This window comes from Nycticebus coucang, chromosome X (assembly GCF_027406575.1).
Source record: "Nycticebus coucang isolate mNycCou1 chromosome X, mNycCou1.pri, whole genome shotgun sequence".
In the NCBI taxonomy this organism is placed as follows: domain Eukaryota; kingdom Metazoa; phylum Chordata; class Mammalia; order Primates; family Lorisidae; genus Nycticebus; species Nycticebus coucang.
The window spans coordinates 132,633,641-132,661,059 of record NC_069804.1 but is presented as its reverse complement, the minus strand read 5'-3'; the positions used below and the strand labels follow the sequence as shown (position 1 = coordinate 132,661,059).

Sequence of the window (27,419 nt, the reverse complement as noted above, 5' to 3'; positions counted from 1 at the left end):
AATTTCTCATGTGCCACTTTATCTCTTATCTACCATATATTTCAGTGACAAGTTTTCATTATGCCTTTACAGATTGTACATTTTTGTTTGTGACAATTGGTCTTCTATTTTTTGAATGGCGGAAATAAAGTTCGATAAATACTAGAAGAATCTACCAAAAAAGATTGGGTTTCTGCCTTCCTGTTACTCTATGGGCAAGAATGAGAAAACCATTTCATTTAGTTTATTTTAGTTGTAGACCTCCTGCAAAGCATGAGACTCTGGACTCTGGCACTTTTTCTTAACTCTATTATTAACAACATTGATGTGCCTTGGGTATGTTGTTACATCTTGGATTTTTTTAACTCTTGTGGCCACTTAACCAGTTCACTCTCTACTTCTGAATGTTCTTTCAATTAACCCTAATTCAAAGTGAAGCAAACTCTCAGAAATGCTGCTATGGTACAATATATAAATAGGTCCATTGAGATTAAGAGGCAATATATTTGGGCAGACAAATGCCTATTTAATTTTTTAAACCTTGAAACATTCTCAAATATATAAAGTTAGATTGCATAAAAATAAAACTGGATTTAAAAAACAAACACAAGCTTCTTAGAGGAGAGTTCATTGTCTCATTTACTCATAATTTTGATTTGAAAAATTTGATACTTTTGTTGAGGTTTAAGTTTTTAATTGATTTTTGGCACTGGTGCTATTCCTCTGCCTCTACTTGTCCTAAATTTCTTCCCCTACCCACTCCCATCTTGTCACTAGAACCTATTCATTAGGTTACTAAATGAATACCATATTCATTTAGTATGTTTTAATCAATTTAAATGTTTGTCTCTGACTTAATAAGGAGGAAAAGAAATAGGAAAATATTATTTTGAGGGCTTTTTTAAATTTATTTATTTATTTTTATTTATTTATTTTTTTTGTAGAGACACAGTCTCACTGTACCGCCCTCGGGTAGACTGCCATGGCGTCACACAGCTCACAGCAACCTCTAACTCTTGGGCTTACGCGATTCTCTTGCCTCAGCCTCCCGAGCAGCTGGGACTACAGGCGCCCGCCACAATGCCCGGCTATTTTTTTGTTGCAGTTTGGCCGGGGCTGGGTTTGAACCCGCCACCCTTGGCATATGGGGCCGGCGCCCTGCTCACTGAGCCACAGGCGCTGCCCTTGAGGGCTTTTTTTATTCCTCGCTTTATGTGAAACTAAATAATTTTTCAAATAAACTTATAAATATAACATTTTTTTCCCGTTTCCTATGTCTTCTATTCCTAGGGCCCTCCTGGTCCACCAGGACTTCCAGGACCAAAGGTAATTTCCTTTTTCTTCAAATCTTTTATTTGATGTGGATTCTTTATCTTATTGTCAACAAGATTTTAAATCGATACTTCTCTCCTCAGGGGAATATGGGTTTAAATTTCCAGGGACCTAAGGGTGAGAAGGTGAGTAAAGAAAGAGAGTTGGTTGTTCAACCTTTGTATTTTTCTTCTCATAGTCATTTGGACTCTCTTGCTTCTTGCAATTGACTTAGCTTACATGCTATGCTATTACCTGTGGCAGATTATGAAATATCACTCTCTTATTTATGTTGTAAACAGGGTGAGCAAGGTCTTCAGGGCCCACCTGGGCCACCTGGACAGATCAGTGAACAGAAAAGACCAATTGATGTAGAGTTTCAGAAAGGAGATCAGGTAAGTAGATAGGGAGGAAATAAATGAAAATTTTGTAGTGGGGAAAAAAAAATTTTTGTAGTGGATTTTTTACTTAGCTTTATTGTGGTAGTCATTTCACAACATATATGTATATAAAAACAACATATTTTGCACCTTAAATATGTACAATTTTTTTTCTTTCTTTTTTTTTTTATTGTTGGGGATTCATTGAGGGTACAATAAGCCAGGTTATATTGATTCCATTTGTCAGGTAAAGTCCCTCTTGCAATCATGTCTTGCCCCCAGAAGGTGTGGCATGCACCAAGGCCCCACCCCCCTCCCTCCTTCCCTCTCTCTGCTTTTCCTACCCCCCCTTGACCTTAATTGTCATTAATTGTCCTCATATCAAAATTGAGTACATAGGATTCATGCTTCTCCATTCTTGTGATGCTTTACTAAGAATAATGTCTTCCACTTCCATCCAGGTTAATACGAAGGATGTAAAGTCTCCATTTTTTTAATAGCCGAATAGTATTCCATGGTATACATATACCACAGCTTGTTAATCCATTCCTGGATCCGTGGGCATTTAGGCTGTTTCCACATTTTGGCGATTGTAAATTGAGCTGCAATAAACAGTCTAGTACAAGTGTCCTTATGATAAAAGGATTTTTTTCCTTCTGGGTAGATGCCCAGTAATGGGATTGCAGGATCAAATGGGAGGTCTAGCTTGAGTGCTTTGAGGTTTCTCCATACTTCCTTCCAGAAAGGTTGTACTAGTTTGCAGTCCCACCAGCAGTGTAAAAGTGTTCCCTTCTTTCCACATCCACGCCAGCATCTGCAGTTTTGAGATTTTGTGATGTGGGCCATTCTCACTGGGGTTAGATGATATCTCAGGGTGGTTTTGATTTTCATTTCTCTAATATATAGGGATGATGAACATTTTTTTATTTGTTTGTTAGCCATTCATCTGTCTTCTTTAGAGAAGGTTCTATTCATGTCTCTTGCCCATTGATATATGGGATTGTTGGCTTTTTTCATGTGGATTAATTTGAGTTCTCTATAGATCCTAGTTATCAAGCTTTTGTCTGATTGAAAATATGCAAATATCCTTTCCCACTGTGTAGGTTGTCTCTTTGCTTTGGTTGTTGTCTCCTTGGCTATACAGAAGCTTTTCAGTTTAATGAAGTCCCATTTGTTTATTTTTGTTGTTGCAATTGCCATGGCAGTCTTCTTTTTTTTTAATTTATTTTTCTGATCATATTTATTTGTTGTGGTGAGTATATTTTTACTAGATATAAGCATTTTGCATTCTTCTTCTTTTTTTTTAATCAGAAACTCAATATCATTTAAAGCTGCACTTAGTTACAGTACCATTTAAAACTTAAATTTTTATTGTTAAATACTACATTTTCAAGGTAATTTAAATTAATGTTATTTATTTATTCCCTTTAATTTTTATCTCAAAAAAACACAAATACACAGTATATTTGTATTGTTTTCAGATAAAGAATTCATATATATAAAATTTTATATATGCATATAAAAATTTTATAAAATTTTATATGTAGATAAAATTTTACCTAATTCTATATAATGCTTACATAGAATTTTTGTAAGAAAATATAAAATAATTCTACATAATACATACAATTACATAATTATATAGAATTATGTTTATTCTTACATAGAATAAGCATAATTCTATATAATGCTTACATAGAATTTCTTTTTTTTTATTAAATCATAGCTGTGTACATTGATATATTCATGGGGCATCATTCACTAGCGTCACAGACCGTTTACCAAGTTTCACATACACTCTTGTAAGATGCACCGCTGGTGTAATCCCACCAATCCCCTTCCCTGTACCCACCTCCCTCCTCCCTCCCCTTCCTTTCCCCCTTCCCCCTATTCTTAGCTTGTAACTGGGTTATAGCTTTCATGTGAAAACCCTAAATTAGTTTCCTAGTAGGGCTGAGTACATTGGGTACTTTTTCTTCCATTCTTGAGATACTTTACTAAGAAGAATATGTTCCAGCTCCATCCATGTAAACATGAAAGAGGTAAAGTCTCCATCTTTCTTTAAGGCTACATAGTATTCCATGATGTACATATACCACAATTTATTAATCCATTTGTGGATAGATGGGCACTTGGGCTTTTTCCATGACTTAGCAATTATGAATTTGGCTTTTATTTGACAATTATACCTCAGTAAAGCTGGAAAAAATAAAATAAAATAAAGATTAATAAGCTAAAAATAATATCGTTAGGGAAATAGCAATCCATTAAAATGCTTTATATGGTGGAAAGGGGTTATATATGAAGGTATTTTAAAAATAATAAGGACTTGAAATAATTAAATTTTTAGAAGGATATAATTTAAATACCATACAATTCACACACTTAAAGTGTACAGTTCAGTTTCTTTTAGTAGATTCACAGAGTAGTGAAACCATCAAGAGAATGTAATTTTAGAAAGTTTTTGTTAGTTCCCCCTAAAACTTCATACCTATTAGTTGTCAGTATTTGTCCTCCAATTCTTTACCCTTAGATAACCACTAATCTACTTATTAGCTCTGTAGATTTGTCTATTCTGGATATTTCATATAAATGGTGTCATATAATGTGTAGTCTTCTGTGTTTGGTTTCTTTTTCAAGCATTATGTTTTTAAGATCAACCATTTTGTAGTATTATCAGTACATCATTCTTTTTAATTGCCAGATAATATTTTTGTTTATTCATTCATCCATCAATTGATGGACATTTAGGTTATTTCTATTTTTTACTATTTGAATACTGCATTCATGTATAAAGTTAGGTGATAGTAAGGTAAATGGTCATTGTCTTAGATGACTGTGTTTTCTACATTTTACTGATATGCAAGGAATATGATGTTGCTCTGAAACTCTTGTTGTATATATAAATAGTTGATACCTTGCTTTTATAAGAGTAGATGAGAGGATCAAATATATTTTTATAGTATACTGGTTCACCCTTAAACAAACAAGCAATGTGCATTTTTGTTTACCTTAAATGCTAATAAGAAAGTTTAAAATAAAGGAACAGTTATATTGAAACTTTTTTTTCATGGCAGTGATTTTATTCTATTAGTCATTTTCTGGAAAATACAAGTTATTGATTTTGATCTGAATTAAATCAGACTAGCCCTAAGCAAAATTTAAGCAGGATACATTTTCTTAAGAGATCCCCATGTCCATTTGAATATTCCTTTCGATCAGTAATGAATATAAAGGTTAAGATATCTAACTTTGGATGTAGAATCTTGGAGTTGGAGGTGTCCAAGGATAGACACTGTCTTTGGCAGCCAAAGCAGCAGAACCAGAGATAAAATCTAAACTGCGGTGAAACTCTTATCATCAATGTGAATTGGGCCATATATCTCTCTGCCAAAATACAAAGGGTGCCAAAAACTGTATACACATTTTAAGATATCGGGTATCTTTTGTAATTACAGAAGTCAAATGTGACTTGAGTACAAAATACAATATACAAGATGAAAAACATTATCAGTATATAGAGAGTATTACAATCTTAATACAGTTTTTTCCTTTCTTAAAATGTGTATACGTTTTTGCCACCCTCTGTATATGTGTGCTATGTGGCCCCCAAATTTCCTAGTTTTACGTACTGTTGCTTTATATAAAATATTTTATAAGAATAAAAATAGTTAATATTTTTATTTTAAGTGTTGTCTTATTATTTACCTCAAAGCTTGGCTTATATATACACTAGAAATTAATTGACGTGAGCAAAGATGGCTGTAGGTTCTTTGCCTAGCAGATTTCAACTTTGAATTAGAAATATCCTGTTATCTTTGGTTAAACTATATGAGTCTACAGTTCAGTTTGTTAAAAATGTTCCTAGATAGCTCTAGTAGTTAGAATGAGAGTACATACTTTAGTATTAACATTGAGTATTAACATTGTTTTCCTTTCCTCTACTAATATATAGGGACTTCCTGGTGAACGAGGGCCTCCTGGACCTCCAGGGATACGTGGTCCTCCAGTAAGTAATGTAAACTGTTTTAGCATCAATTAATGCAAATTAACGATACACAGTATCCCATGAACCAATGTGAAACTATGTTTGTATGCACAGGGCCCTCCAGGTGGTGTGAAAGGTGAGAAAGGTGAACAAGGAGAGCCAGGCAAGAGAGTAAGTGTTATGACTATTAATAGCTCTCTGGGAAAAAATCCTAAATTACATATGTGTATGATTTTATTCTTTCTTCCGATGTCTTACCTTCACTGCCTCACAATATCACTACTGACATACTGATTATTTATAATATTGAAGTCCAAAAATTCTATTTATATAGCCTAAGATAGGAATAAAGCTTATTGTGTATTCTTTATCTTCTTTAATTTCTTTAACTTCAGACCTCCTAATTAACAAATTTATGTCAGTACCCCATTATTTCTTTGCATCCTATAGGGCAAACCAGGAAAAGATGGAGAGAGTGGCCAACCAGGAATTCCAGTAAGTAACTAAGGTCCTTCCCTCCCCTCACTAGCAAAACTGACATTTATAGGTAGTGGTAGAGAAGCAGGATGACAATAGGTCTGGGATTTAGAAATATTCACAGTTTAAATGAATGAAAATTATGTATTTTTTCTCTTTTAAATACAAATTTGAGATTCCTCTATTTTTAAGTCAGATCTACTGAGATATAATTTATGCACAGTAAGATGCATGATTTTATTGTACCATTCTATGTTTTGACAAACACATGCAGTTGTGTCACCACCACCATAATCAAGAACAGTTCCATCACCCTCAAAAGTTTCCTCATGCTCTGGCTGGGGCGACCAAAGTCTGGTGGTGAAGGACGACCAAGGTGGGGTAAGAGGCATCAACCCCCTGGCTCTAAACCTCCCACTGGATGGGCGTCTCTAACCCATCAGAGCACCAGAGGTGCTCAAATCACACTTGAGCTGCCAGTAGACCCCTAACATCTAGTTGCTGGAGTCCTCTTGAACTCTCCAGCTACAGAGTAGGGGCTGTCTGGGACAATTGGTCTGGAACTCTTGAACTGGACAAATTACCCGAGGACCCTCCAAGGTGGGACCCTGGTTTTACTGTAGTGGGAAGGTTTGATTGTCCTCTTCCAGATATTACCAGTGGGGGAAGGGATGTCCTAGTTGCTTGTATTACACCAAAGCTGAGACTGCAACCTAAAGTTGCTGATTCACTAGGACTGGAAAGAGATCAGCTGAATACAAGGCAGAGCCACCTACTCCAACTACACCAAGCAGGCCTCTAGAGTCACAGACTGTAGTACTGTACCGGTCCTTTGCAAAATTGTACAGGAAAAGCTGCATTCACCAATCCCAGTTCCTAGGTGAAGGGCTGGTCAACCACAACTGTAGAACTTTCCAGTCCAATTTCACCTTCCTGCTCATCTAGCTAAACACTGAAAAACAATCATGGGGCTGAATCAGCGGAAAAACTCTGGCAACATGAGTAAACAGAACAGTTCAACTCCCCCAAGGAATGACAAAACAGCCAATCCAGAGGATCCCATTTACAGATAGATAGCTGAGATGTCTAAAATTGAATTTAGAATTTGGATTGCAAACAACATCAACAGAAGGGAAGTAAAGATGGAGGTAGAAATTGTAGGATTAATTCAGAAGATGTCTCAAGAATTCAGTGAATTCAAAGACAAAATCACCAAAGATTTAGACACCTTGAGAAAAGAAGTTGCAGGCTTATATGATATTAGAAATACAGTAGAATCCCTCAGAAACAGAATGGAACAGGCAGAAGAAAGGATTTCCGACATCAAAGACAAAGCTTTCGAATGATCCCAAACGTTCAAAGAAGAAGAGAAATGGAGAGCAAAAACAGACAATTCTCTCAGAGAGCTCTGGAATAACTTGAAGAAAACCAATATTCACCTTATAGGGAGTCCTGAAGGTGATGAACTAGCTTCACATGGCACAGAGGACCTTCTTCATGAGATTATGAAAGAGAACTTTCCAGACATGCCAAGAGATCCTGAAATCCAGATAGCAGATAGTTTCAGAACCCCAACACAACTCAACCCGAATAAGACATCCCCCAGGCACATCATAATTAACTTTACTAAAATTAATATGAAGGAGAAAATCCTGAAAGCAGCCAGACATAAAAAAAAACCATAACCATAATGGGACATCTCAAGCAATTGGAAAAGGAAGAAAATTCCAATCCAAAAGCCAGCAGAAGAAAAGAAATAACCAAAATTAGAGCAGAATTAAATGAAATTGAAAACAAAAGAATTATACAAAAGATCAATAAATCAAAAAGTTGTTTTTTGAAAAGGTCAATAAAATAGATAAACCTTTGGCAAACCTAACCAGGAAAAAAGGAGTAAAATCTCTAATTTCATCAATCAGAAATGGTAAAGACGAAATAACAACATTCTCCTCAGAAATTCAAAAAATCCTTAATGAATACTACAAGAAACTTTATTCTCAAAAATACAAAAACCTGAAGGAAATCGACAAATACTTGGAAGCACGCCACCTCCCAAGACTTAGCCAGAATCAGGTGGAAATGTTGAACCGGCCTATATCAAGTTCTGAAATAGCATCAACTATACAAAATCTCCCTAAAAAGAAGAGCCCAGGTCCAGATGGCTTCACATCAGAATTCTACCAAACTTTTAAACAGAAACTAGTACCTATATTACTCAAACTTTTCCAAAATATAGAAAAAGAAGGAATACTACCCAACACATTCTATGAAGCAAACATCACCTTGATCCCCAAACCAGGAAAAGACCCAACAAGAAAAGAAAATTATAGACCAATATCACTAATTAATACTGACGCTAAAATATTCAACAAGATCCTAGCAAACAGAATCCAGCAACACATCAAACAAATTATACACCACAACCAAGTGGGTTTTATCCCAGGGTCTCAAGGCTGGTTCAATATACATAAATCTATAAATATAATTCAGCATATAAGTAAATTAAAAAACAAAGACCATATGATTCTCTCAATTGATGCAGAAAAGGCTTTTGATAATATCCAGCATCCCTTCATGATCAGAACACTTATGAAAATGGATATAGAAGGGACATTTCTTAAACTAATAGAGACCATCTACAATAAACCTACAGCCAATATCATATTGAATGGAGTTAAATCGAAACCATTTCCACTTAGATCAGGAACCAGGCAAGGTTGCCCATTGTCTCCATTGCTCTTTAACATTGTAATGGAAGTTTTAGCCATTGCAATTAGGGAAGAAAAGGCGATCAAGGCTATCCATATAGGGTCAGAAGAGATCAAACTTTCACTCTTCGCAGATGATATGATAGTATATTTGGAAAACACCAGGGATTCTACTACAAAATTCTTAGAAGTGATCAAGGAATACAGCAATGTCTCAGGATACAATATCAACACCCATAAATCTGTAGCCTTTATATATACCAACAATAGCCAAGCTGAAAAAACAATCAAGGATGCTATTCCATTTACAGTAGTGCCAAAGAAGATGAAATATTTGGGAGTTTATCTGACAAAGAACTATGAAACTCTAAGAAATAGCTGAAGATGTTAACAAATGGAAAAACATACCATGCTCATGGCTGGGAAAAATCAACATTGTCAAAATGTCTATACTACCCAAAGTAATATACGATTTTAATGCAATACCTATTAAAGCTCCATTGTCATATTTTAAAGATCTCGAAAAAATAATACTTCATTTTATATGGAATCAGAAAAAAACCTCGAATAGTCAAGACATTACTCAGAAATAAAAACAAAGCAGGAGAAATTACGCTACCAGACCTTAGACTGTACTATAAATTAATAGTGATCAAAACAGCATGGTACTGGCACAAAAACAGAGGTAGATATATGGAACAGAATAGAGAACCAAGAAATGTACCCAGCTACTTACCATTATTTGATATTTGACAAGCCAATTAAAAACATTCAATGGGGAAAAGATTCCCTATTTAACAAATGGTGCTGAGTGAACTGGCTGGCAACCTGTAGAAGACTGAAACTAGACCTACACCTTTCACCTTTAACTAAGATAGACTCTCACTGAATTAAAGATTTAAACTTAAGACATGAAACTATAAAAATACTAGAAGAAAGCACAGGAAAAACTCTTGAAGTAATTGGCCTGGGTGAATATTTTTTGAGGAAACCCCCCCCCCCAGGCAATTGAAGCTGCGTCAAAAATACACTACTGGGACTTGATGAAACTAAAAAGTTTCTGCACAGCCAAGTACACAGTAAGTAGAGCAAGCTGATAGCCTTCAGAATGTGAGAAGATATTTGTAGGATATGTCTCTGACAAAGGTTTAATAACCATAATCCACAGTGAACTCAAACGTGTCTGCAAGAAAAGAACAAGTGATCCCTTCTCAGGCTGGGCAAGGGACTTGAAGAGAAACTTCTCTGAAGAAGACAGGCACACGGCCTACAGACACATGTAAAAATGCTCATGATCGTTAACCATCAGAGAAATGCAAATCAAAACTCCTTTGAGATATCAACTAACTCCAGTAAGATTAGCCCACATCACAAAATCCCAAAACCAGAGTTGTTGGTGTGGATGTGTAGAAAAGGGAACACTTCTGCACTGCTGGTGGGAATGCAAACTAATACGGTCCTTTTTGGAAAGATTTTGGAGAAAACTTAGAGATCTAAAAATAGATCTGCCATTTGATCCTATAATTTCTCTACTAGGTATATATCCAGAAGACCAACAATCACACTATAACAAAGATATTTGTACCAGAATGTTTATTGCAGCCCAATTCATAATTGGTAAGTCATGGAAAAAACCCAAGTGCCCATCGACTCATGAATGGATTAATAAATTGTGGTATAGGTACACCATGGAATATTATGCAGCCGTAAAGAAAGACGGAGACTATACCTCCTTCCTGTTTACATGGATGGAGCTGGAAAATATTCTTCTTAGCAGGGTGTCCAAAGAGTGGAAGAAAAAGTACCCAGTGTTCTCAGCCCTAATATGAAACTAATTTATAGCTTTCATACGAAGGCTACAACCCAATCTCAGTACAGGAATACGTGGAAGGAGGCAAGGGAAGGGAGGGGATGGGGAAGTAGGGTGGAGGGAGGGTGAATGGTGGGTCCCCACCTAGGGTGCATCTTGGAAGGTTGCAGGTAAAGTTTACTAAGTGAAGAGTATAAGGGTTTGAACAAAATAATTAAGAAAATGCCATGAAGGCTGTGTTAACCAGTTCGGTGAAAATATTTCAGACTGTATATGGGACCAGCACATTGTACCTCATGATTGCATTATTGTACACAGCTATGATTTAATAAAAAAAGTTTCCTCATGCTCTTTGATACTTATCTACACCCCTATCCCAACATCCTGGCAATAACTGATGCGTTCAGAATCCCTATGATTTAGTCTGTTCTAATATGTCACACAAATGGAGTCATAATGTACGTAGCCTTTTAAATCAGACTTCTTTCACAGAGCATAATGTATTATACTGTGTATCAATATTCATTGCTGAATAGTATTTGATTGTGTGGATATACCATGGTTTATTTATCTGTTTAGCCATTGAAGGGTATTTCGGTTGTTTCTGGGTTTTGTCCATTATGAATAAAACGGTTGTAAACATTCAAATTTAAGTTTTTGTGTGAATATAAGTTTTTTCAATAAAAGTTTTGAGAAGTAATTCTTCTAATTCCTACCAAAAAGGGGGAAATGAAAATATGCATGTCCAAGAATGTTATTTCAAGAACTTCCAGTATTAAGAGAATCTAGAGTGGGCATTAAATGAGGATTCAATGACAACATTTGATGAAATTTGTAGGGCATTCCAAAGGAAAGGGATACTTTTTAGCAAGGTAGGAATTTGGAGTTACTAAAATCAGATTAATTGGTTTCACAATAATTTTACTCAACAGACAATCCTTAACTTAGAACTTTAGTTCATAAAATGCTAAACAAATAAAATAATATAAGAAGGGACAAGTTCAGGGTCTCAGTTCCTGGCATTTTGGGGAACAATTGGTCTTTGTCTCAATTTAGGCAATGGTGATATTCAGCAATTGCCTCTGACTGTTTTTAGCAAATGAGAGGTATTTGGCAGGGAGACTCTTCTCTTGTTCTCAGTTTGCCCTTAGAAAGCCCAAGTTAGGTCAAACCCCCAGACAGCATTGCCAAGTGGGATCTTCTTGGAATCTACCAGACAGATCAAATAATGACAGTTCTCTGGGAATGGGACTTTGAAAAAGCTCCAATCCTGTGTTTTTGCCTCCAGTAGCTGCTAGGCTGCTGGTTTTCACCTTGATTGTGAGGCCAGGTAGTGGGAATAGAGTGAGCTAAAATGTCACAAAACTCTGTGTTCTTATCCAGGTTCAGTCTTTTTTTATTTTGAGAAAATGTTCTTAGATTGCTGTAGGCTTGGGTTAATTTCCACAGTTCTGAAAAGGTTGATTCTAACAAACCATTTCTGCCAGTTATTCTCATTGCTTATACGAAGGAGAGAATTTGGGGAGGTCTCTACCATTTATGCTGATGTCACACACTGTCCTCTATGTTTTAAAGGGTTTGCCTGGTGATCCTGGTTATCCTGGTGAACCTGGAAGAGGTGGTGAAAAGGTAAGAATTTTAATACTTTGAAGTGCCTGTTTTTATTCTTATTAGGAATAATATTTTCTCTCCCCAAACTGAGTTACATATAAAAATGTTCTATATAACTAACTTCTGCATTCAAAACATGTCTTCTTTTTTTTTTGAGATGGAGTCTCATTTTGTTGCCCTCGGTAGAGTGCTGTGGCGTCACAGCTCATAGCAGCCTCAAACTCTTGGGCTTAAGTGATTCTCTTTCCTCAGCCTCCCAGGTAGCTAGGACTACAGGCGCCCACCACAGTGCCCGGCTATTTTTTGTTGCAATTGTCATTGTTGTTTAGTTGGCCTGGGCTGGGTTCGAACCTGCCAGCCTGGTATGTGGCTGGCGCTGTAACCACTGTGCTACAGGTGCTGAGCCAAAACATGGCTTCTTTATCCGTCTTTCCTCCTTTTTCTTTTATACCACATTCTCCAAATTTTCTTTTATTGCCCTAAATCATAGTCCATGTGGTAGAAATCCATGAAGGATTGTTTAACATTTCCACTGTGAAAAGTCATTGCCTTTACTCGGAGCATGTATCGGCCAAACCTTTGTTTTCTAGAAAGAGTATTCAGCACTATTTTAGCAAGGTTCTCATATTAAAAGGCTTATAGCTGTGAATTTAGAACACCTTCACTGAACATTTTCATTCTTTATGCAATTGTCTATAAATCTGTGGCTAATTCTGTGTCTTTTTTTTTTTAATGAGCCAATGCAGCCTGACTGAGGTTATTTATTTAGTTACCTATTTTAAAAGTGACTTTCAAAAAGAATGTATGAAGCACACAGTTTTTGGCAGGTCACAAAATATCCAGTTGTCTAATCCCTCTGGTCTCTTAATTGCTTTGTATTAAAACCAAGTTGAAAGACTTTATTTTCCAGGCAAGGAGGGAAAGGTGTTACTGCGTATGAACTTGAATGTGCCCAGAAGGCACATAATTTAATAGTGGTTTATCTATAAACTAGATCCAAGTTCTAACTTTGCCTTACAAGCACAGTTAGAATAATAGAGGTAGAAAATACTTAAAGCACAAGGTTGTTTTTATTTTTTCCAGGTAGTAAGTAAAGTAATAGGACAGAATAACTTCTTAAACTAAAACGAGTTTGTACGTAGATGGAAGGTTTCTACAAACAAGTGTAGAATCAGAGGTGTGGGAGAGACTATCCATTAGTCTTGGCCAATAAAGTAAGAGTTGAATATTGTGTTCTTCATCCTATTGTAGCTCCTGATAAAAAATAAAAGTTTTGTCTGAATTTGTCTTTTGTTAGCTAAGAGCAAACTCACAAAAGCAATTAGGCTGTATTAGCTATTCATGATTATAGTTAAGCCCATTACTTCTAAAACATCTGTCACAAGTAGAAATGACACTACATTTATGCCCTTGACTAGTTTTATGAAAAGGAACATGGCTAAATGTAAAAAAAAAAAAAAAATGGCTTTAACTGATTCTAGTGGTACCATTTTTTCCACTGTCTTCTTCATAGAGTTTTATAGAGAATAGAAATCTCAAAATGAAAGAATATTAAAGCTAGAACTACCTTAGAAGTCTGCTCCAAAATCTTTATTTTTTTTATACATAATACAAGCTAGAGAGGTTAATTTATTTGTTCAAAATTGCATAGTTAAATCTGAGAAAATATCACAAGTCTTCCTAGTCTTATCCCAGTATTGTTTCATTACCTTATGTTGTATTTCTCATTTGAAGTATTCTATTATTGATTTCTGGGTCTTAATGAAAAATATCTCTTATGTTCTTGAGGAAATTGATTGCATGTGATTTCTTTTTTACTAACCAATTCTACAATTGCATTTAACAGGGCCAGAAAGGTGACATTGGCCCACATGGGCCTCCTGGACTTGTAAGTTTTCTTTTTACTTTTCATTTATCACATTTATTAATATATTATCATTTGGCTTAATTATATACTCCATACTTTTTCCTTATAATACACAAAATACCAACTCATTTTTAACCTCTTCTGGCTGAAAAGTCTTTATATCTAACAACTTCAGTTGATTTATCTCCAGATATTTTTATTGTACTGCCTGTGTATTACTTTTCCATATTAAAAAAGATCCAAATTGATGGCATTGGGTTGGTTTGCATCATGATTGCCTCATCATTTCTCAGTCAACCAGCAGGTGGTGCAAGTGTTGCTTACAAAGGTTCAATGAAAGAAACTTGAGAAAGTGGGGAAAGGTCCTTTCCCTTGCAGAGTTCAGGAGAAACATGAATTTGGTTCTAATAGGCTTTCTCAATTTGTAATTGTCTGATTCACACCTCTTCCTTTCCTGAGTTGTGTGCTTTCTAGGGGCTCTTAATAACAAACGTAGGAAACTGATCTATGGAAGAGTAATTGGGGGGTTTACAGATTTTCTGTCATGTATGTGTTCACTGTAAAATTTTACTCAAATACATTTCCAGTCTTATTAAGCTGAGGTTTGACATATTGGTTTTTCTATGGTTCCAATTGATAAGACTCTTGATTTTAGATACCATTGAGGCCATGATAGTGTGAGTACTGTAAAACCTATTCTGTATATTCAGACATTTTAGTAACATTAATTTATTTTTTGTCCACAGTGAATCTCAGATATTAATTACAGACTGTATTAAATCTAATGAGGATATAATTAAAGAAGATTTTAGATATTTTTATTCACTTTCATTATAAAGTGAATTTCAATTCTCTAGGAGATAATCTCTTTATAAAGTGAAATGGTAAGATTTTGATAACTATCAGAAGAAATGGAAATTTTGAGAGCACAGTCCTATCCAGCAGCTCATGTTCCCTTTTGAACTACCACTCCAGTGCTAGGTCCCACAGCTTTTCATCTCCTTTTCTTATATGGTGAATATTTCTTGTATCTAAAAGAGGCAGGATGAAATATTGCACTTTGCCAATAAGTGTTGATTTGTACCTCTGTCTGACAACTTCTTTAACATGAAGCTTATTTACTTTTGTCAGTCCATGAGGTGAAATTTTAAATATTTAGTTTTATTTGGTATGATTTTCTTTTTTCTAAAACAGACTTAAGTACTGAATTCTGAGAAGATAGTGAAAAAAGGAAATAGTGCTGGGCATGGTGGCTCACACCTGTAATCCTAGCACTCTGGGAGGTGGAAGTGGGTAGATTGTCTCAGCTCAGGAATTTGAGATCAATTTGAGCAAGAGCGAGATCCCGTCTCTAAAAAAAAAAAAAAAATAGCCGGGCGTTGTGGCAGCTACTTGGAAGGCTGAGGCAAGAGAATCTTTTGAACCCAAGAGTTTGAGATTGCTGTGAGCTATGATGATGCCATGGCACTCTACCTAGGGTGATCAAGTGAGAAAAAGAAAAGAAAGAAAAAGGGAAATGATTAACTAGTTGGGTTTATTCAACAAAGCCTTCCTTGAAGAGATGAGTTTAGTTTCTTAAATGAAGAAAGAAATAAAAGTTCATAACGGGAAAGATTTGGAAAGGGGTTACATATGTTTGCAATGACATATGCAAAGGCACAGGCAAGAATGTGCGAGTTGATAGAAGTAGTAACAGTCAGACTTCATTCTAATAAAAATTTACTGCTAGAAATAATAGGAGATAAAATGGGTGAGAGAAGTATTATAACTGAGAAGTAACTTAAAATAGTTCAGGGCAGTAGCATCAGAGATAGTAAGGAGTAGTGAGCAATTCTGAGTCCTTAAGCAGAGTAGTAAACAGAAAAATTGGTTTTGGAGGAAGCATATCCTATCAATAGATTTGAATTCAAGGGGGCAAGCTCAGAGGTGCCTCTGTTAGTTCAAGTGTAACTTGAGGATAGTAGCTGTGCAACAGGAATGAAGGGAGCAAATTGGAGTGAAATTTCAGTAAGAAAATTTGTCAGGCTTGGGTGATTGGAATGAATTGAATATGAATTATAAGAGACATCAAAAATACTTTTAGCTTTGAAGTCTGGGGCTCAAAAGGGTGGTGATATTGTTACTAGTATTGAAAAATTTCTAATCAATTGGGGGATGGCAGTGATATAGAACGTGACTGATAATCTAGGTCATCTAATCAATGATTTTACATGTGAGCAATTTGTGAAAATGGTCGCGTTGTATCCATATGTAGCTGCCAGATACATTTTCTGGAAAACAAGTCTCTTTCTCTTTGAGTTCCTTTATTTTTTTTTCATTTATAATAAAGGTAATTCCTAGACCTGGGACTGGTGTAACTGTAGGAGAAAAAGGAAACATTGGGTTACCTGGCTTGCCTGGAGAAAAAGGAGAGCAAGGATTTCCTGGAATACAGGGTCCACCTGGCCTTCCCGGACCTCCAGGTAAAAGAGAATGCACTAATGTCCCGGTGTTTATAGCATCTTTACTAGTCCATGTGTACATTTTATCATACTGATTCCAAGTGAGCATGGCAGTAGAAGACACAAGTCCTTTTTAGTTGACAGATACTTCCAAACTCTTACTATACTCTTTCTCACTAAATTTTTCACTCATACTTTAAAATAAACCCAATTGAATAGTGCCCTTTTTTTATTTTTATCAATACATAATAATTATACATATATGTTGACATGCATATAATGTGTAGTGATCAAATCAGTGTAATTGGAATATCCATCATCTCAAACATTTATCATTTCTTTGTATTGGGAACATTCAAAATCCTCTCTTCTAGCTATTTTGAAATATATAATCAATTATTGTTACCTATAGACATTCTACTGTGCTATCAAACACTGGAACATATTTCTCCTGTCCAACTGTATGTTTGTACCCATTAACCAAACTCTTTTAATCTCCCCCCATCACACACCCTTTCTAGCCTCTGGTTACAATCATTCTATTCTCTATCTCTTGAGAACAATTATTTTTAATATTTATCTACCACATATAAGTTAGAATATGTGAGATTTGTCTTTTCTGTGCTTGGCTTGTTTCACTTAACATAATGTACTTCAGGCCCATCCATGTTGCTACAAATGACAGGATTTCATTCTTTTTATGGCTAAATAATATTCCATATGTATATACATGTATACCACATTTTCTTTATCCATTCATTCATTCATGGGACACTCAGGTTGATTCCATATCTTGGGTATTGTGAATAGTGCTGCAGTCAACATGGGAGTGCAAATTTCTTTTTGACATAATGATTTCTTTTCTTTTGGGTATATACCCAGCAGCGGGATTGCTGATCATATGATATTTCAATTTTATAGTTTTTTACGAAATTCCATATTGTTGCCATAATGGTGATACTTAAATTCCCACAAACAATATATGTTTCTCTGCATCCTTGCCAACATCTATTATTTTTTATCTTTTTATGTTAGCAATTTTAACTGAAGTACCTTTTATTATTAATAAATTACACTAAACAATTCTGTAATTCAGTGGATGAATCCTTACACTGCTGTTGCTGTTAGAGGATGCTGTCCTCTCAATGCCTGGTTTTGCAAGACTTACTGTATAAAAAATGGTAAGCAGCACTATTCATTTAGAATTCCAGAAACATCTAACTAGAAATCTCTTTCGTGATTTTGCTGTACAAAAAATCTTAGGGCTCAATACTGAGTTTTATATTATTCCCTTTGAATATACACAAATAGTGGAGCATTTCTAATTTGGTCATAAATTGAGTACTGCTCTTGTCTAGCATATGTATTTGGATATTCTTGAAATGAGGTGATAGTAGAGATTTATGTAAAATTTTCAAAAGCATCTGGTACAGTATGTGTCACACATATAGAGAGTCAAAAAAGTATACACATTTTAGTAAAGGAAAATAATGTATTAAAATTTTAACACTCAATATATGCCAATAACAAAAGATGAATACAAGTAACATTATATACCTCTTGTAATTTCACATGTGACCTCAATATTATAAATTTAATACAGTTTTTTTCCTCTCTTAAAATGTGAATATAGTTTTGGCATCCTCTGAAAATTATGGCTCCTTTTCCTTCAAAAATATGTGGTTAATGAAATTTAACTTGATGAGTGACACCCAGTGCTCTTTCCAAAGAGAAAGAAAATAAATGTGGGTTCTACATTTTAGATTTCTAATCTCAAGATAGCTAACTAAATACATAATTGTGTCTGAAAAATTGAAATAAGGAACTTTCCCAGGATGCAGTAAAAGAGTTAAGGAGTTGGTAAGTATGAAAGAAAAGTTAAGAGATATAAGGGATGAATTTAGAATTTACTAAAGCCATCATAAGGGCATAGGAAGGAGAGAATGAGACAAGAGGCAGTATTAGAAAAAAATCATGGCTGAGAACTTCCATTTATTAACATTAAGAAACACACAGATCCCTGTGAAAAAGTTCATAAAACACTATGGAAGGGTAAAATAAAAATAATATAAAGGTCCATGAGTAGACACACGTCGTAGGGACAGCCTAGAATTCAGAGATAAAAAGAAACTCTTAAAATTCTCTGAGAAAAAAGACAAATTACCTACAAAATAATTAGAGTCTGAGGAACATAATGGAACACATTTTTAAAGTAATAGGGACAAATTACTATAAATTTCGGAATCTGTATCACACCTCACTATTATTTTAGCGTGAAGATGTGATAGCTAAAATCTTTACCACCTTCAGGCTTTCTGTGAAATAGTTACTTGAGGTTTTACTCTAAGAAGGAAATGAATGTAGGATAATGTGATGGTAGAGGTATGGGGAGGATGCAAGAACCATTGTTTAGGAAAGATATTAGTAAAGCATATTAATTCTAAACAGGTATTTACGATTTAGAAAATAACAAAAGTGTTCTAAGTAACAATGTAGTAATATAATTGTAAACATTATTAACATGGGATATGTAGTTACAGAGAGAATAAAGGGAAATCAATGATCAGAAGTTTTTATTTGACTTGTTGGAAGGAGAGACTACAAACATTAATTCATTAAATTTTTAGAAAAACACAGGTTTAAGTGCATAGGTTAAATTTTGATAGTTAACTACTAGAGTAGAATAAAAATAAAATATATGACCAACACACCATTGAGGAAGGAAAATGACTAAAAATCTCCTATATGATCAAAGTTAGGATTGGAAAAAATAAAGATAAACCAGAGTAAATAGAAGATAAAATATAAGATGATAAGAAGTTAAAAATAAGTCAGAAACTCTAACAAATGTTGAAGAACTGAACACTGTTTCAAAGACACTGTCTAAAATAAAATTGGAATATAAGTATCTATCTACAGTGCACAGTAGACATATCTGAAGCAAAAAGACAGAGAAAATTTGAAAATAAAGCAATGGAAACATATTTTAGGCACACATTATTTAACAAAAACTAATTTAGCAATTCCAATGCAGTATGAGATAGAATTAAATGCAAAAAATGCATTAACAATACACATTTCATATGGGCAAATAGCTACATTATACCACAGTAATATAAAAATCATGAAACTTTATGCATATAACACTATATATTTGAATATGTGAAAACTGAAAAACTACAAGGGACAAATTAGAAAATTCACAGCATATCAAATGGGTGAAAAATAAGGATATAAATGATTTTAACAACAAAATCAAGCTGTATATATGGTGGAAAGAGAAAAATTTTGGTGCAGAAGGAAATATACATTCTTTTCAAATACACATGGAATATTTACAGAAATTGATTCTATTAGACTAGAATGAAATCTAAAGAAAATTATATGCATTCCATGCTCTGTGATCATAGTGAAATAAAATCAGAACTAAAGTCCAGGCATTGTAGCTCAGGCCTGTAATCCTAACATTCCGGGAGGCTGAGGTATAAGGATTGCTTGAGGCCAGGAATTTGAGACCAGCCTGAGCAAGAGCAATACCCTGTCTCTACTAAAAATAGAAAAATTAGCCACGCATGGTGGCACGTGCTATAGTCCCAGTTGCTCGGGAGGCTGAGAAAGAGGTTTACTTGAGCCTAGGAGTTTAAGGTTGCAGTGAGCTATGATCATGCCACTGCACTCTAGTCCAGGTGACAGAGAGAGGATCTGTGTTAAACCAAAAAGCAAATAAGAAAAAAGACAAAACTTTTAAAAAATCACCAAAAATATTTACATTTGTATATTAAAATCACAATTATAGGTCACTGTAGATATAATAAAGGAAAAGAAGTGGAAGTGATCAACTACTGAATGCTAGACAACAATGAAAGTACCTCATATCAAAACTCATTGAATATAGCCAAAGCAGAACACTTATTTTATCACAAAGACTAAAAGTAATTAGCTAAGTTTAAAAAAACACGCACAAGGAAAGAAGTAGAAACAAAGTAGTAGGAAAAACTTGGTAAAGGTAAAAATAAAAACTAATACAAAAGAAAACTAAGTAATTATAGTTGAATAAGTAAAATAAAAGTATCATTATCATTATCAATAAATCATTATTATTTTCAAAATGATACTTTGCAAAGAGTTTGAAGTAAAACTTACCAAATAAAGATAATAAGAGAAGAAAAAAAAAGATAATAACAGAAGGCACAAATAAAATCAGTAAATAAAAAGGGATTATTACCACAATTGAAATTTTAAATTTTAATTTGCAAGAGAACTATAAAACTATATGAATATATTTGAAATTCCAGGTAAAATATAAATTTGTCATGAAACAGAAAACAAATTATTAAAATTGCTCTGAGAAAGTAGGAAACCTAAGTAGATAAATTACCATAGAAAATTTTCCAAGGTTAATGATCTCTATGAAAAAGCATTATGTTTGTGGGAGGTTTTATAGTTTTATGGATAATTTCTACCAAGCTGTCAATAGATAATTCCCAAATTTCAAACTATTTACCAATAATCCTCAGTATAATATTATAAAATCAATCCAGAAGAATTTTAATTCATATATTATAACCAACTATATTTTATCCTCAGGATTGAAAGGATAATTCAACATTATTGTGATTGTCTAACATTAGCAGAGTGAAAGAGAATAGGCCAATAGATGCAGAGAAATCAGTCAGTATTTTTCAACCTTTATCTCATGGCACAATTAAACCTATTGTTAAACTTCTGTGGCACACTTAAATTATGTTAATTAACAAAAAGAGTAAAAAGAGGAATATACTTATTGTGCTTTAAACTTTTTTTGAAAATAATTAATGATCTAAAAATTTTGTGGCACATATAAGATCCTCTCATGGCACACCAGTGTACTTTAGCACACTGATTGAAAAATCACTGAAATCAGTCAATAAAATACAATACCCATTCATTTTTAAAAGGAAAAAAACTCTTAAGCTGGGATTAAAACAGAATTACCTTAACTTGATGAAGCTATCTATAGGATTGTACAGGAAATTGAAACATCAGGAGTTTTCTTATTCAAGTCAAAAATACAGTAAAGATACTCAGTCACCAATGCTGTTTGTCCTTGAAGTGCAGATTCTAGTCAATATCCTAAGTTTGCCAGAAAAGAAGAGGTGTGAAGATGGAGCAAAATCCTTTAGTTTTACTCTTTTTACAAACCAAATTATTATATTACCAGAAAACTTAAAAACATCAAATGAAAATTACTAGAATTTAAACAGAATATATTTCATTAGTGATGGAGATATCAAATATTTTACTGACATGCAAATGTTGAGGAAATTTGCCATAACTAGACTGGCTCTACAGGAAGTATTCAGACCCATTCTTCATAATGACCAGCACAATGGTCCATCACCAAAGTAAACACACCCAGAAATTAAAGAACAAAGCATAACTTACATAATGGAGCAAGGGATACTTCTAAGCACTGCACTTCCTCAAAACAAAATTAACAAAACTCCACCATACCCATCAATTTTCTCAGTAAAGATAAATGGCTTGAATTCCACACTAAACAGTCGGGTACAGGCTGGCTTACAGGATACAGAAGCTCAAATCCAATATCTGCTGTCTCTAAGAAACACATGTAACCTCTAAAGATAAAACAGGACTTAGGGTGAAGTGACGGAAAATAATATTCCAGGCAAATGAAAATCAGAAAAAGAAAAGGGTTGGAATCCTATTTGCAGATATGGTTGGATTTAAACCAACAAACATAAGGAAAGAAATGTGGAAACTACATACTGGTCAAGGGAAGCATAAAACATAAAGAGATTTCAATCATTAACATTTATGCACCCAACCTAAATGCTCCTAGATACATATAACGAACCCTAAATGATCGGAACAATATGGTATCTTCCCACTCCATAACAGTCAGATATTTCATTACCCCTCTGACAATACAGAACAGATCCTCCAAGCAGAAACTAAGCACAAATCTAACCTTAACAAATTTGAGAGAATAGAAATTGATATTGTAAATTGAGCTGCGATAAACAATCTAGTACAAATGTACCTATGATAAAATGATTTTTTTTCTTCTGAGTAGATGCCTAATAATGGGATCTGGAAACAACCTAAATGTCCACCAACCCAGGAATGGATTAACAAGCTGTGGTATCTATACACCATGGAATACCATTCAGCCATAAAAAAAGATGGAGACTTTACATCTTTTGTATTAAACTGGATGGAGGTGGAACACATTCCTCTTAGTAAAGCATCACAAGAATGGAGAAGCAAGAATCCATGTACTCTATTCTATTATGAAAGCAGTGGATGATCTAATACAAGGAGTAGGGTAGGAGGATGAGGGATCGGGGAGAAGGAGAGAGATAAGGGGTCATGGTGTATGGCATACCTCTTGGGGGCAGGAAACAATTACAACAGGCCCTTTACACAACAACCACAATTAGTGTAACCTAATTCTTTGTACCCTCAATGAATCCCAAACAATAAAAAATAAATAAATAAAAGAATAGAAATTTTTCTTTCTATCTTCTTGGACCATCACAGATTAAAAGTTGAACTCAACCCCTACAGAAATCTTCATACCCATATAAAGTCATGCAAACTAAATAACCTTATGCTGAATTAAAGGTAGGATAAGGATGAGTTTAAGAAGGAAATTATTACATTTCTTGAAAAAAATGTTAATGAAGCCACAAGCTGTCAAAACCTGTGGGATATTGCAAGGGCAGTCCTAAGAGACAAATTTATAGCATTAGATGCCTTCATTCAGAAAACAGAAAGAGAGCAAGTCAGCAACCTAATGGGCCATTTCAAGTAACTGGAAAAAGGAAGAACCCCAAACCTAGAAGAAGAAAAGAAATAACCAAAATATAACCAGAATGAAATGAGATCGAGAACACAAGAATCATTCAGAAGATGAGCAAACAAAAAGTGGGTTCTTTGAAAAGATTAATAAAATTGACAACCCTTGGCCAGACTAACCTGAAACCAAAAAGTGAGATCTCTAATAACCTCAATCAGAAATGAAAAGGGGAAATAACAGATACCACAGAAATGGAAAGAGCTTAACAATACAACAAAAAACTCTATGCCCAGAAATTTTAAACTGTAGAGGAAATGGACCAATAGCTGGGAACACCCACCTTCTCAAACTCAACCAGAAATAATTAGAAATTTTGAATAGACCTGTATCAAGTACTGAAATTGAATCAGCAATACAAAATCTTCTATAAAAGAAAAGCCCTGGACTAAATTGTCTTACAAAAGAATTCTATCAAACCTTCGTAGAGGAACTAGTACCTATGTTACATAACCTATTCCAAAATACAAGGAAGGAAGGAATCCTCCCCTAACATGTTATATGAAGCAAATATCAACCTGATTCCAAAACCAAGAAAGGACCAACAAAAAGGAAAACTATAGGTCAATTTCAGTAATGAATATCTGTGCAAAAATATTCAATAAGATCCTAGAAAACAGGATACTGCTACACATTAAAAAATTATACAACGGGCGGCGCCTGTGGCTCAAGGGGTAGGGCGCCGGTCCCATATGCCGGAGGTGGCGGGTTCAAACCCAGCCCTGGCCAAAATAAATAAATAAATAAATAAATGAATAAAAAATTATACATCATGATCAAGTGAGCTTTATTCCAGGGATGCAAGGTTGGTTCAACATACATAAATTTATAAATGTAATCCACCACATAAATAGAAACAAAAACAAAGACCACATGATTCTCTCAATTGATACAGAAAAGGCATTTGACAAAGTTCAACATCCTTTTCTGACAAAAACATCTAAGAAAATAGGCATAGATGGGACACTTCCTAAACTGATAGAGGCCATCGACAACAAACCCACAACCAATATCATATTGAATGGAGTAACAGTGAAAGCATTTCCACTTAGAACTGGAATCAGACAAGGATGCCCACTATCACACCTGCTATTCAACATAGTGATAGAAGTCCTAGCCATTAAAATCAGGCAAGAGAAGGAGATAAAGGGACTTCAAATGGGGACAGAGGAGGTCAAACTCATTGTTTGCGGATGGTATGATGTTTTACCTGGGACACCCCAGGGACTCAACTTCAAAACTCTTAGAAGTGATCAGGAAATAAGGGAACATCTCAGGATGCAAAATCAATGTCCACAAATAAATAGCCTTCCTATATGCCAATAACAGTCAAACTGAAAATCAAATTAAAGACACAATATTCTTCACAGTATTCATTCCAAAGAAAATGAAATACCTGGGAATATATCTAACAAAGGATGTGACAAATCTCTGTAAAGAGAAATATGAAACCCTAAGAAAAGAAATAGAAGATGTTAACAATTGGAGGAATATACTGTACTTGTGGCTGGGAAGAATTAACATTTTTAAAATGTCCATACAACCCAAAGCAATCTACAGATACAATGCAATCCCCATCAAAGCACCAACATTATGCTTTGAGGAACTTGAGAAAATAGTACTTTGTTTCATATGGAACCTGAAAAAAACACAAATAGCCAATGTAATTTTAAGAAACAGAAGCAAATCTGGTTATACTACAAGTCTATAATGATCAAAACCAGCATGGTAATGGCAAAAAAAAAAATAGAAATATAGATCTATGGAATGGAATAGAGAACCTAGAGATGAACCACATGAGCCTGCCATCTGTGAGCCACATGTGAGCCACATGCTGCCTGCCATCTGATTTTTGATAAACCAACAACAACAACAACCAAAATAAACATGCCCTGGGGAAAAGAATCCCTATCTAATAAATGGTGCTGGGAGAAATGATTAGCCACATGCAGAAGACTGAAATTGGACCCGCATCTCTCTCCACTTAGAAAAATTGACTTTCGCTGGATAAAAGATTTAAATTTATAACACGATAAATAACACAGACATAACACGATAAAAATTCTAGAAGAAAGAGTGGTGAAAGCATGTGATAAAATTGGGCCTGGGAAAACATTTTATAAAGGAGACCCCTTTGGCAATTGCAGCAACACCAAAAATAAACAAATGAGACATGATCAAGCTAAAAAGCATCTGCACAGCTAAGGGTACCACAACTAAAGCAAACAGACAGCCTTCAGAATGGGAGAATATTTTGCATAGTATGCATCTGAAAAAGGGCTGATAACTAGAATCTACGGAGAACTCAAATTAATCAACAAGAAAAGAGCAAACAACCCCATTTAATAGTGGGTAAGAGAGTTGAACAGAAACTTCTCTGAAGATAACAAACGAATGATTAACAAACAAAGGAAAAAATGCTCATTGTCCCTAATCATCAGAGAAGTGCAAATCAAAACTACTTAACTCCAGTGAGACTAGCCCACATCATAAAATCTCAAATCTGCAGTTGCTGGCATGGGATGTGGAGAAAAGGGAACACTTTTGCAGTTCTAGTGGGATTGCAAATTAATACAACCTCTATGGAAAGAAGTATAGAGAGTTCTCAAAGAACTAAAAGTGGACCTTCCATTTGATCCTGGAATCCCATTACTAGGTATCTACCCAGAAGAAAAAAAAAATAATTTTACCACAAGGACATTTGCACCAGAATGTTTATTGCAGCCCTGTTCACCACTGCCAAGATGTAGAAGCTAGCCAGTGCCCATCGACCCATGAATGGATCAACAAACTGTGGTATAGGTATACCATGGAGTATTGTTCAGTCATAAGAAAAGGTGGAGACTTTACATCTTTTGTGTTTACCTGGATGGAGTTGAAACACATTCTTCTTAGTAAAATATCACAAGAAAAAAAATACAACGTACTCAAAACTAATATTAAGGAAATAACATAAATAACTGCACACCCGCATGAAAAAAAACCACAAGTATTGTCTAGCAAGGTGTAGGGGAGAAGAATGAAGATAATTGGTGGGATCTCACCTAATGTGCACAATGTGAGAGTGGTCAGCCCTGCCCTTCCCCCCATGAAGGGCTCAACTACCACTTGAACTTTACCTCAGAAATGAAAACAATGTAACCTGTTGGTTTTGTTTATTTTATTGGTAACCCTCATATTAATCTGAAATTAAAAAAAAAGCAGAATATGTACAAGGTGGCCAGATATGAGTGGCATACTTTAATAACTTGCTGTGTTTATACCATCAAATATATAAGAGAAAAAATCAAGTTCTACCAATAGTAATAATATTAAAATTCTTAGTAGTAATGACAAACTCATAAATAAACCCAACAAAAGATGAATAAGACCTCTTTACATAATTTTGTAAATTATTAAATAATATGAAATTAAATAAATGGGGAGATATACTTAATTATTACTTAAGGTGAGAAATCAATATTATAAATAGTTGATTCTATCAAAAATTAACCTATAAATTTAATTAATCACATTCAAAATTCCAATAGGTTTTTAAAAATGAAATGGACAAGCTGATTTTAAAATTCATTTAGAAAATAAATTTGTAAGTGTAGTGAAGATGGTATTTATAAATAACACAGGTGGATATATATTTTTTCTTACCAGTTTTGAAAACATTATGATACTATAGTAACTAAAAAGTTTGTTAATGGTGCAAGAATAGACAGCAGAACAGAAGAAAGTCCAGAAACAGAGCCATGTTTATATGGGAACTTTGAGATGCTTCTTTTTTTCTTGCTATGACTTTCTGGTATTTTTGAGATTAAAATATCATTGCGTCAATGGATAGGGTAGAGAGTTATTAGTAATTTCCAAAAGTGATAAAGCTACTTCAAATATTATTTCCCTCTCTTAGACTTTAATTGTGGCAAATTTTCATCCTTTCTTAAGATGCTGATTCTCATAAAAAAAATTAAGAAAATAACCAGAATTATATGTTAAAGGA

General features: G+C 34.5%; 1 protein-coding gene across 2 annotated transcripts in view; it reads left to right on the top strand.

Moving 5' to 3' along the window:
- COL4A5 (collagen type IV alpha 5 chain) overlaps positions 1-27,419 on the top strand; it is a 325,984-nt gene that overhangs the window by 152,077 nt on the left and 146,488 nt on the right. For both annotated transcript variants that reach the window (XM_053579991.1, XM_053579992.1), the window contains exons 11-19: positions 1,270-1,305; positions 1,395-1,436; positions 1,593-1,685; positions 5,626-5,679; positions 5,773-5,829; positions 6,109-6,153; positions 12,229-12,282; positions 14,111-14,152; positions 16,461-16,593. In XM_053579991.1, coding sequence (XP_053435966.1) covers positions 1,270-1,305; positions 1,395-1,436; positions 1,593-1,685; positions 5,626-5,679; positions 5,773-5,829; positions 6,109-6,153; positions 12,229-12,282; positions 14,111-14,152; positions 16,461-16,593 — 556 coding nt within the window. The remainder of the gene's footprint in view (positions 1-1,269; positions 1,306-1,394; positions 1,437-1,592; positions 1,686-5,625; positions 5,680-5,772; positions 5,830-6,108; positions 6,154-12,228; positions 12,283-14,110; positions 14,153-16,460; positions 16,594-27,419) is intronic.